At 55.2% G+C, this 12,049-nt stretch overlaps 1 protein-coding gene across 1 annotated transcript; it reads right to left on the reverse strand.

The window, feature by feature from the left end:
- Window positions 1–205: 205 nt before the first annotated feature.
- On the reverse strand, window positions 206–5,494 carry GNB2 (G protein subunit beta 2). The gene is made up of 10 exons (XM_070362848.1): window positions 5,339–5,494; window positions 2,829–2,974; window positions 2,579–2,617; window positions 2,357–2,463; window positions 1,988–2,051; window positions 1,743–1,905; window positions 1,597–1,663; window positions 1,069–1,270; window positions 762–978; window positions 206–679 (listed from the first exon to the last, which is right to left on the reverse strand). Exons 2-10 carry the CDS (start codon window positions 2,883–2,885, stop codon window positions 573–575), a joined length of 1,023 nt encoding a protein of 340 aa, XP_070218949.1. The 5' UTR covers window positions 2,886–2,974; window positions 5,339–5,494; the 3' UTR covers window positions 206–572.
- Between the last annotated feature and the right edge of the window lie 6,555 nt (window positions 5,495–12,049).

A 12,049-nucleotide genomic window follows, 5' to 3' on the forward strand; every position in this document is an offset into this window, starting at 1 on the left:
TGTGGGATGCCCATGACCTTTGACCCAGAGGAGGTGGTCCTGCCTGTGATCCAGCATCTGACTGAGGGGGCATCTGACTGAGGGGGCATCTGACTGAGGGAGCGAGGGAACTTGTTATCCCTACTTGGGGGGTCCCCCAGCCACTCTGCCACTGGGAACAGAGACTAGAGTGAGAAAGACAACAAGCAAGGGTGGAGACCAGGTACAGAGTTGGAATTGGTTCCTTTATGGAAAAACTGAAAATATAATAAAAATTAAAATAAAACCAGTTTTAAAAAAGCCAGCCCCTGGAGTTTCCACCTCCTGCCTCTGGCCCTCCAGCGGGATGAGGCCTCAACCCCAGGGCAGCAAAAGGATGAGGGCCTTCTGCCCCTCTTTCCCCATTCTATCCCCATCTTAATCTCCACAGTGGGGGCCCCGGGAGGAACCAAACCTGGGTAGGGGAGCAGGGACCCAAGGCCCCGTGGCCCGGGGAGGGAGGCTCGGTGTGCACCCAGCCCCAGAGCTCCCGGCCTGTAGTGTGGGCACGGGCAGGGCCCCTCCTAGCCTGGGCCCAGTTGGGGTCGGGGCTGTTAGTTCCAGATCTTGAGGAAGGAGTCCCAGGAACCTGTGGCCACAGCCATGCCATCGTCAGTGACCCCGAGGCAGCTCACACGGTTGTCATGGCCCGCGAGGACACCTGGGGGAGAAGGGGGCATCAGAACCCCTCCGGCCCAGTTCCCTTGTCCCTGCCTGGCCCCCTGCTCAGCTCCCGGTCTCACCTGCACGGTCGCCCTTCATGGCATCCCAGATGTTGCAGTTGAAGTCGTCGTAGCCCGCGAGCAGCAGCCTGCCGCTGCGCGAGAAGGCAACAGAGGTGATGCCGCAGATGATGTTGTCGTGCGAATACATGAGGAGCTCCTGGTCGGCCCGCAAGTCAAAGAGGCGGCATGTGGCGTCATCAGAGCCCGTGGTGAAGGCGTAGCCGTTGGGGAAGAACTGCAGGACATGCGACCAGAGTGGGGTGAGGCCGCAGTGAGGGCCGGGAGCCTGGCAGAGAGGGGCCATCCCAGCTCGCCCAGAACTTACAGCCACGGCGTTGATGTCGGATTCGTGGCCGATGAAGGTCTGTCGGCACATGGAGTCCCGCACGTCCCACAGCTTGATGGAGGCGTCGCAGGCGCCTGACACAAAGGTGCGGCCGTCGGGGGCCAGGGACAGGGACATCACATCACCACTGTGTCCAGCAAAGCCCACAGTCTGCTGGCCGGTCTCAATGTCCCACAGGGCACTGGAGAGGTGACGGAAGGAAGGAAAGGGTCAGAGAGGGGTTAGGATAGATGCCCTCTGCCCTACCCCTCCACCGCATGAGCTCAGGCCCGAGGCCATCTCCACGCTGGGAGCACTGGCAGCCAGCGCCTGCTCCTGCCTCACACTCGTCCCTCCTTCCTGCCACCAGAACAAAAGGCTGAAGGGTTTGCAAGGTGGTCGCTGCCACTCCTGGAGCAGGCGGTGACTACCTGCTGCGTGAGCCCTGAGGCCGTGTTCCCCCCGGCGCCCCCCCCTCAGCAGGAAGTGTGGGTGAGCCCCGCCTGCCTGGCGCTGGCAGGCCCTCACCAGGTGGTGTCCCCAGAGCTGGTGATGATTTGGTTGTCATCCAGAAAGCGGCAGCATGACAGGTACCCTGGGGGAAGGGGCTGGTCAGCGGGGGCTGTCAGCACAGCCGGCGCAGCCCCTGTCCCCGCCATAGGGCCCAGGCTCACCGGTGTGGCCAGGCAGCTCCCGGCTGACCCTGACATTGCCCTCACGGGTCTTGAGGCTGTAAATGGAGCATATGTTGTCCAGTCCCCCGCAGGCCACGAAGTTCCCTGAGGGCGCGTAGGCACAGGTCATGACCCAGGAGGAGCGCAGCGGGATGGCGTGGACCTGGGGGCAAGGGGTAGTGCCCGGGGTGAGAGCCGGCTGGGCGCCGCAGCCCTGCCCCGGCAGCCGCAGGCGCTGCCCCTACCTTGTTGGTGGTGTAGCTGTCCCAAATGATGAGCTTGCCGTCCTGGGAGGCGCTGACCAGCAGCCTGCGGGAGTGAGACAGGAGAGCCAGAGGGGTCTGGGTGGGAAGGCCCCTCTGGAGGCAGGACACCCTCCCCCTCTCCCATCTGGCGAGAGACAACTTCCGGTAGCAGCCCGGAGGTTCCCACTAGCTCGGTTTGGTCCTGTTTCCTGGGTCCCTGGCGGGGATCTGGAAGTCAGGTCTTCCCACACTCACTTGCCAACGCGAGCATCTTGTTTGAGACACCCAATGTGCAAGGCGGCCCCTGCCCACCCTGCCTCAGCCCAGGGTGAACACAATGGCTCAGCACACAGCCTCGACCTCACCCACCTTGAGTCTGTCCCCCAGTGCATGGCATAGATTTTGGCCAGGTGCCCACGGAGGGTCCTCCGTGTCCTCATCTGGATTCTCCCCACTGGGTCCAGCCCAGCTGTGATCTGGAGGTGGAGGCAGAATGGGCTCAGAAAGGTTCGGGTGGCAGGGCCCACGGAGAAATATGCCTCCCACCCGAGCTCCTTCCCTAAAGCCAAGTCCAGCCCTGATTCCTCTCACCTGGGTCAGTGTTGAATCCCCACATGCTTTTCGGGCATCCTATAAGAGACGGCAGAGCCCGTCAGAGGGGCAGGGAAGAAGATGGGGAGGAGAGGAAAGAGAACGGAAAACAAGAGTGGAAAGGATGAGACAGGAAGAGATTAGGGTACTGCCCCCCACCAAGCACACGCACCCCCCTCCCCTGCCTCCCCTAGCCCGGTACACACAAGCCACCGGGTCCTGCCCGCTCAGCCGCCCGCCAGGCCCTCACCCGGATCTGGTTCCGGAGCTGCTCGGCCTCCTGTCTCAGTTGCTCCAGCTCACTCATGGCGCCGGGCCCGTGGGGCGGGGTTGGGGGCGGCTGGGGGCCGCGGGACGGGGGCTGGGGGAGGCAGCTCCTCGCCGCTGGCCCGAGGCCTAGGGGATGCAAGGCTGACGTCAGGCCCAAGGCCGCCGGGGAAGCAGGGGTAAAGGCGGGGCCGAAGCGCGGCCCGGAAGGGGTAAGCACCGGTGGGAGGGGGAGGGGCGCCAGCAGTGGCCGCGGTTCCCCCCGGCACAGCCCGGGTCTCTGGCCCGGAGAGACGTAGCCGTGACCCGAGCAACAGCTGACTTCCCCAATCTTTCTCCCGCCCCCCGGAAACGGAGCGAGAAGTGCAAGAGGAAGCGCAGGGGAAACCCCTCCCTCGGACAGCAGCCCGGGCGGGACACCCGTGGCAGGAACTGGGGGGCTGGCGGAAGGGGGGGTGCCGGGGAGAGTCCCTTCGAAAACAGACCCGGCGTCCGCCCCTGCCGCACAGGCACCGCCCTCCTAGCACCTAATTTTAAAAGGGGCGGTGCCTCGTTAAATTCACCCCCATAAGCCGCACACCCGCACACCCTACACACACACACACACACACACACACACACACCCCCACCCCCCACCCCCAGCTTCGATTGGGGGTGGGGGAGCCCACAGGGGAAAGCTGGTCTGTTCGTGGGGTTGCCTAGGCAACCGTCACCCGGACTGAGAGCACCTCATTGGTGAAGTGCCCCCACCCTAGCCCTGTTGCCAGGGCAACCGCATCCAAGGCTGAAACCTGTAGGGTGGGTGACCCCACCCCCGGCCCAATCGCCCCCGCCCGACCCAGCCTCCTGCCCCTCCCCAGAGCCGGCCAAGGTGGCTGTTTACAGGATTTGGGAAAAGCCGATTGGGCACTAATAGGTTCGGGACGGCTCACCCCGGATTATCCCTGGGCCGGCTGCGCCCCATTAGCCGCCCGCGGCGGGTGGAGGCGAGGGTGGCGGGGAAGGCAGCCCCAAGCCGCTGCTCCCTCCAGCGCCGAGGCCGCCCGCCCCGGCGCGCCCGCAGAAAGCCCGTGGGAGCCGCTCTCCAGTAATTAGGTCTCCGAAGAGAGGTCCCGGGCCCAGAAGCGCGGAGCTGCTCTCTCCCAGGCGCCGGCGGGCAAGCTTAGCAGGCAGCCCCAGGCGGCCTAGCCCCTGCGCCCTCCGCTCCCGCAGAGCCCTGCCGCGGGCTCGGCGCAGGGGCCCTCGGGGCCTGGCTGGCTCCGCTCCAGGGCTCGGAGTCCTGCCCGCCCCCCCAACTTTGGACACCTGTGTGATCTGCCCATGCACACTGCACTCTGCCGACCCAGACATCCCCCCAACCCGCTCCCCCCCGCCCCCGGTCCCACTTCCCCCAGGCCCTGGGCGTTCCTCTTCCCCACTGACATTTCCCCTTGGTCTGTTCAGATTTCTACGCCAGCGCCAGAGGACGCCCCTCCAAAGAAAGGAGGGGGGCAGAGCTCCCCACCCTACTTCCCCAGCTCCGGACAAAGCCCCTTCCTTCCAGCTGCCGGCAGCCCAGGCCGGGCGGCAACGCCAGACGCCCGGGGCAGAAGGAAGCAGCAGGCCAGGAGGAAGCCGCTGGGGGCGGGGGCGACGCTCCCAGCCCTCAATCCCCATCACCTTCCAGAGCCCCCCTCAGCGGCCCCGGACTCTGGGCATACAGCAGCCGGGGTCCCAAGGAGAAATGTGGGTGCCACCGCCTCCGCAGGTCTGGCGGGGCGAAGGGGAGGGGACAAGGGAGGGTCCCCGGATCTGGCAGCTGGAAGGCGCGGGCCGGTGCCGCGCTGCGAAGCGCAGTGGGCCTGGCCCTCCGGCCCCCACGACCTCCATTTTGCCCAAAAGATAGCTAAGTGTGTGTGTATAGGGGGGCGCCTGGGAGCCAAGCGTGGGGTCAGGACTACTAAAGGGAATGGGGTGCCGAGGCCTCTGGTCCCGGGTAATGAGGCCAGAAAAGACGGGGCAGAACCCAAATCGAGGAGAGACGAAGGGAGGGACAGCCTCGCGGCCTTGCCTGCCTCTCTGAGGATTCTGGAGTTTTGCAAGGCGAACGCGGGCTGGGGTGCGAAATGCGAGGACACGACGGGTGCTACTCAGGGGCCGGCAGGAGGGTGGTAGTGGTGGGGTAAGGGGCGGGACGGGGCCTAGAGGAAGCCCCGAATTTAGACCCCCAACTTCTCAGGGAGCAAGAGGCAGGTGGGGCTAGGATGGGGCCTGGGGCCAAGCGAAACACCTCCCCCCGATGGTGCAGGGAGCGCGTGCGTTAATTGGGGGCGAGGGTCCCCCTCTTCCCCTTCCGGGTTTGGAAGCGACGAGGCCAAAAGAAGGGAGGGGAGGTCTGGAGAGTTATGTCCGCTCCCGAGAGGCCAGACCGGGGAGACAGACGGAAGAGAGGTTCCCCGATGGGAATTTGGGGCTTGCGGGGGGGATGAGGACTCCTTTTATCAGCGGAGGTACCTGTGGCGGTGGGAGTCTGCGAAGGGTCGCTAGAGGAGCGCGGCAGGTCCTGTCTTCCTCCGCGGCGGAGGCGGCAGCGGCGACGCGGATGGATTTCCTCAGTCACCCCAACTCAACCGTCCAGCGCTGCTCTCCCCAGAGCGGAGGGATCCCGCCCGCCAGTGACGCGGCCGTCGCCGCCGCGCCCAGGGCCCGGCTGGGCGAGACCAACTGCTCGGTGGGGGGAGGCAGGAAGGGAAAATATCACTTAAGGTGCAAAGATTGACCCTGTCACATCAAAGATAGTTCTCCCAGCTATTTCCAAGCAAAACGGACCGAAATAAATTGCTTTGCTTCCCGAAAAGACGCAAGACATCCCCCCTGGGGCTGGCAGAGGTGGTACCGGCAGAGGGGAGGGTGAAGCCGCTGGTTGGTCACGTGACCCGCCCTCCCGGATTGGGCGGCTCCAGACTGGGAAGGGGAGCTCGACGCCCCAGTTCTCCGCCTTGGCTCCGCCTCTGTGAGTGAGGCCACGCCCCTGTGCAGGGGCGGGGTTAGAGAGATTCAGACCCGCGCTGGGCAGCGGGTCTCTGAGGTGGTAGAGGAAAGGGCGGCCATTCCGAAGGTAACCGACCAGGAAGGAGTAGGGGCCAAGCCAGTTCCTGGGAGTTCAGGTGTGCTGTGAAAAAACTCCTGCCCAGGCAATGTCCCCGCGTTGTCCAGTGGGCTGCATGACACTGTAATATCAACTCGTATTTATTGATTTCCATGCTTATTTAATCTTCACGAAAATATTATGAAGTACTGGCACTGTTCCCATTTAAAATAGTGGAAACAGATTCCTAGGGCTGCAGAGTTGAGACATGAACCAGGGCAGCTTTATCGACTTTATTGTGTGCGGTGCTAGCCTCTTGATGAACCCTGCTCTGGACCATCCCTGCAAAAGGCTGAGAATGTAAGTGCCTCAGCTTCCAAATTTACAAAATGAGACTATTGATAGCTACCTCCTCTGCAAGTCACCTTGGTTAGTTATGAGATCCCGACGGATTGGGAAAATGTTCTGGTAAGTCAATGAAGAGCTTTCATTGAGTCCTCATGCAATTTAAAATTATCAAACACTTTTCATGTAGCCTCTGGTAAAGGCATTACAGATAGTTTTCAAAGCACTCCTCTGTCCAAGGGATTATCCAAGCAAAAGTACTAGAGTGGGTAGCCAGTCCCTTCTCCAGGGGATCTTCCCAACCCAGGGATGGAACTCGGTCTCCTGCATTGCAGACGGATTCTTTACCATCTGAACCATGGGGGAAGCACATTAGTACCTCAACCAGAGATTAAACCTGGGCCCCAGCAGTGAAAGCATGGAGTCCTAATCCACTGGACCACCAGAGAATTCCCATCAAAGCACCAATTTTTAAAGAAAAAAATTTTTAAAGTCATTCTTAGTTATGCACAAATTCTGTTTATGTGCACTCACCAGTTCAGTGATATATTAACAGTAGATAATAGATGTCAATTACAATTTGGAAGGGACCTTATAATTTACTTCTATTTCCTCTTAATCTACATGTGGGCAGAGACTTCCCTAGAGTCATTTAGAAAACTAGCAGACTCAGACTAGAACCCAATTTTGTTTATCTCTATAAGGCATCTGACACTGCTTCCTCTCACTCTGGTTTCTGTGCTAATATGCTTCCTTACTTTAACTCAGTCAGCAAATATTTATGAGTCCCAGTGATGTGTTAGGCCCTGGTGATACACCCTTGAGTTTGTGTGCCTTCCTCTGCCTGCAGGGAGCTTAGTGTATAAGAAGAGACGATGGCAGACAACCACGTGCATAGCTGTCAGTACTGGCAGCTTGGAAGTGCCATTTACTGAGAGCAGAGCAGTTGGGAGGGGATATATTTGGGGAGGAAGATCAAGAGTTTTTGTTTTGTTTTTAACATTTATTTGTTTATTTTATTTGGCTGCATCGTGTCTTGGTTGGGGCATGCAGGCTTCTCTCTAGTTATAGCACGTGGGCTTAGTTGCCTCGTGGCATGTGGGATCTTAGTCACCCGACCAGAGATCGAACCTGCGTCCCCTGCTTTGGAAGGCATATTCTTAACCACTGGATCAGCAGAGAAGTCCCAAGATCAAGAGTTTTAAGTTGGGGCGTGTTAGGCTTGAGGTGCCTAGGAGAGGTGCAAGGCAGAATGCTCAGCAGTGGCAGTCTAAGTAGGTCTGGGGCTCAGCAGGAATCTGGGTTGGAATAGAGCCTTGAGAATGAGTGGCATTTTAGAGCAGATGAAGTCATAAAGAGGTTCAGGGAAAAGACAAGATGGCCTCAGACCAAGCCCTGAGGAACTCCAACATTTAAAGGTCAGGCAGAGGAGAACAAGCTGCCAAAGGAGAAGCCAGCTAAGAAGAAAATCAGGAGAAGGTGGAATTCTGGAACACAAAAGAGTGTTCCAAAAAGGAATGGTACATGTTGTTGAATGCTGCAGAGAGGTGAGATAAGGCTGAACTGGGAAGCGGGCATAGGATTGACCACTGTGGAGGCTGATCCTGGCTCTGTGTGGAGCTTTTGCACTGGATACTCTGCTTGCAGCGGCCTGAGGGCAAGTGAGAAAGGTAGTAGAGATGACCAAGGTGGCTGAAACTTTGGGAGTCTTGGCTGGGAGAGGGTGTAGGAAGGTGCAGCAGCAGTGGGAGAATGTGGAATCAAGATATTTGTGTTTTGATGGGAACTTCTAGAGCTTGTTTAGATAATAATGTGAAGGACAATGAGGAGACAGAGGTGAAGATACAGACAGGTAGGGGATGACCAGTGGATGGCCAGTTTCTATGAGAAGGCAGAAGCTTTGGAGCACATGTGGAAAATCTGGCCCCGATGTGGGACACTTCGTCCTCCCTCAGACTGTTCTTTCTCAGGCTTCTCCTCAGCCTTTGCTGCCTTTCAGGATCTTCTATAAACACTGATTTTCTGGGATCCTGACTTTAGCCTCTTCTCACTCCAAGTTATTCACTCCAATCACTACTGGGACTTTGATTACCCACTGATTGCTCATCACTCTCAAATCTCTATCTTCTCTTTCAGATTTGTTGTCTGTCCAACTGCAGATTGAACATCTCCACCTGGATGTTTTTGGACAGTGGTGCACTGTTGGAGTCAGCTAGTGCCAGCTTGGACCAGCTCACAGGAGCCTACTGTATCCCTCTCTTCCCAACTCCTTATTCAATGAGGTCATGTTGATAGTAGTAACATCATCATCATGGTGGCAATATTTACACCATGGAAGTCAGCAAATGCTTGAGATCGAGGTTCCCCTTCCCTGCAGAGTTGGTTGTTAAAACCATGATTACACTCCACTTGTTTATAGATGTCTCATACTCAACATATTCAAAACTAAAGTAATCTTCTTCCACCCCACCCCATCCTGCCCAGCTCTGCCCCTCCTCTGAGTCTCTTGGCCCAGTTAACAGCACCACCGTCCACCCAGGAGCTTCTCGCTTCCTCATGCCCCATATCCAAAGGATAGTCAATTAGTTAGACTACAGTCCAAGCTGCTAGAATGAAGAGTCCTCAAAACTCAGTGCCTTAAGCAACAACCCCAAACTAGATCCTTCAGGATTCTGGGACATCTTGGCCCTCCTCAACCTGTGGCTTCCACTTCTGTGTCCAGTGCGGCCCAGGCATTTCCCACTACTGTATCTGAATCTTGTCTCTCAGGAAGCGGGGGGAGGTGGCATGGAAGCACAGGTTCTTTTCTGTTTAAGGACACCACAAACTTCTACTCAGAAGTTGGCCAGATGCAAGGAAGGCTAAGAAATGAAGTCTGTAGCCATATACCCAGCTAAAATATTCCTCATAAAGAAAGAAGGGAGATTGCGATTGAGGTAAGGCTGGCAGTCAATGTCATCTGTAGATACAGTTTATCAATGCTGCTGCTGCTGCTAAGTCACTTCAGTCGTGTCCCACTGTGTGCAACCCCATAGACGGCAGCCCACCAGGCTCCCCCGTCCCTGGGATTCTCCAGGCAAGAACACTGGAGTGGATTGCCATTTCCTTCTCCAATGCATGAAAGTGAAAAGTGAAAGTGAAGTCACTCAGTCATGTCTGACTCCTAGAGATCCCATGGACTGCAGCCTACTGGGTTCCTCCATCCATGGGATTTTCCAGGCAAGAGTACTGGAGTGGGGTGCCATTGCCTTCTCTGCTAATCAATGCTACTTCTCCAGTATTGCTTAAATCTGTCCCTTCTACAGTATGCCAACAGCTATTACTTTGGTTCTTGCCTGTTTCCTAGTCTTTTAGGATAGTCCCTCTCTAATCAACCTACCAAATAGCTGCTAGAAGATATCTTTCTACAGTGCAAGTTGGATCATATAACTTTGCTGTTCAGAACTACGCAGGGTCCAGTGGTTAAGAATCTGCAGCCAATGCAAGAAACCCAGGTTCAATCCCTGGTTTGGGAACTAAAGATTCCACATGCCTCCAGGCAACTGAGCCTGTGCACCACAACTACTGAGCCCGTGTGTGGCAACTACTGAAGCCCACACGCCCTGGAGCCCGCACTCCGCAACTAGAGAAGCCTGTGTACTACAACTAGAGAAAGCCCATGCACAGCAATAAAGACCCGGAGCAGCCAAAAATACATAAATAAATAAAAATTATATATATAAACCATGCAGTAGTTCCCAACTGACGCCATGCGAAGGGCCAAACTTCTTTGTAAGACACACAGGCTGGGGCTTGTCCTGTCTACTAAGAATGCCTTCCACCCCGACTCCCCTTCCACTTGTCAACTGGGAAATTTTTCATTTTCTCATTCTTAATTTAAATATTGCCTTCCTGACTACACTGTTGTTTGTGCCCCACTGTAATGCTGGCTGCATCCTGTTGCAGCCTTCACTGGACTATTTCTTTCTGGGCACTTGCCACCTGTACTGGGGGTTCCCTGGGAAGCCAGGGCACTTGGTTTGTCTGGCAGAGGACTGGGTGAGAGCTCACCAAGCAATGAACAGACCCTCACAAGATGCCAAATCATATTCAAGGTGTGGGGCCTAGGGGTCGTGACCCTACCACCTTTGTTATTAGCAGCTGCTCAGGTTTAGCCAATGTGAGAACCGTTAGATGACTTTATTGAGCTAATCATTTAATCATCCATCATCCAAAACAGACATTAAACTCAGTGAGAGTCACATCAAGTTATGTGAGTCATTTTATTCTCAGTGCCTATCAGATACCTGGAGAACATCAAACATCTAAGAAATGAATAGAAGCATGACAACATTTTCCCAGGATCAATACTCTTCACATACCACAGTTCAAATCTCAACTCTGGTCCAGTAGCTAAGACCCTGAGCCCCCAATGCAGGAGACTGGGGTTCGATCCCTGGTCGGGGAACTAGATCCCACATGCCAAACTAAGAGTTCGCATGCTGCAACTAGAAAGGAAAAAAAAAAAATCCTGAGTGCCGCAACTAAGATCTGGCATAGCCAAATATATATATAAAATCTCAGCTCTGTCCCTTTACCAGCTGAGTGACTTTGGGTCAGTCACATTTCCATGCCTCTGTTTCCCCTGCAAAATGAGGATGATCAGATCATTATGAGGATTAAATTACTTAATATTTGTAAAGCGTTTATAACAGTGCCTGGCACATAGCAGATGCTTTGTATTTGCTAAGTAAAAAGAGTTCAGGGATGAATGTGTCGGTCTTTGGCTATTTTTGTAGTTTCATCTTCCCCTGACACTGGTCTCTGCCACCAGCTCACATCCAACTCTCCTGTTTCCACATATGCCAGAAATGTCAACCTCCCTAGACCTTTGCTCACAGTGTTCTCTGGGTAGAAGACCTTTTGCACCTCGTTCACCAGTGACCCCTATTTATCCTTCACAGTTCAGCTCAAACTTCACTTTTGGAAGTCTCCCTGGACTCTCAGAGACAGGTAGCCCCTCCCTCCTCTGAGCCTCCATTTCACTGCATTTTCATGCACATCTGAGATCCCCATTGCACTCAAACTCCTTGAGAGCAGGGATATATTTTATGCACCTTGGTGTTCCCATAGCTTGCACAATGCCTGGGACACTATAGGCATAAAGGATGTTTGTTGAATGAATGAATGGATGGATGAAATACATTAATAAACTTTAACCACTTGCATCATGCAATAGAGTATCATGTCAGATCCTATGACAAATGAAAATTGGCCACAGTTGACTGGGAGATAAGTCTAGTCCTGTAGTTCACTGTAGCTTTTGTACCAACCATGAGAGGAAAAGTCACCTTACTAGACAGACTACAGATTTCTATGAATATGTGGATGATAATATTAAAGCCTCAAAAACACCCAGGGATTTTCTTAAGACCCAATGTTTGCTGAATAGTCCTGTATCCCTAGCACTTAGCCAGGAGTGAATCAAGCCAGGAACTGATTCTAGCATTGGATTGAATCCTCACCTCCAGCTGTTCTACAGATGGGGACAGTGAAACTTGCAGAGGGATACAGAATCATCTGTCAACTGGCTGATGAGAGATGTGAGTTTTAGTCCTGGCTCTGCCCCAGTGAACTGTGTGACCCAAGATAGAGCCCTTCTTGTATCTGGAAAAATCCCAATAAAATCTAGGCCTTATTTTCATGATCAGTAAAGTTTCCCCTGACTGGGACAGTTTCTGAGTCTGTGGTCCAGACTGGGATAGGGAAGGGAATAGTGGCAATTGACAAGATGAATTTAAAGGGGAAGTGAA

Source organism: Bos mutus, chromosome 25 (assembly GCF_027580195.1).
Source record: "Bos mutus isolate GX-2022 chromosome 25, NWIPB_WYAK_1.1, whole genome shotgun sequence".
NCBI lineage: Eukaryota > Metazoa > Chordata > Mammalia > Artiodactyla > Bovidae > Bos > Bos mutus.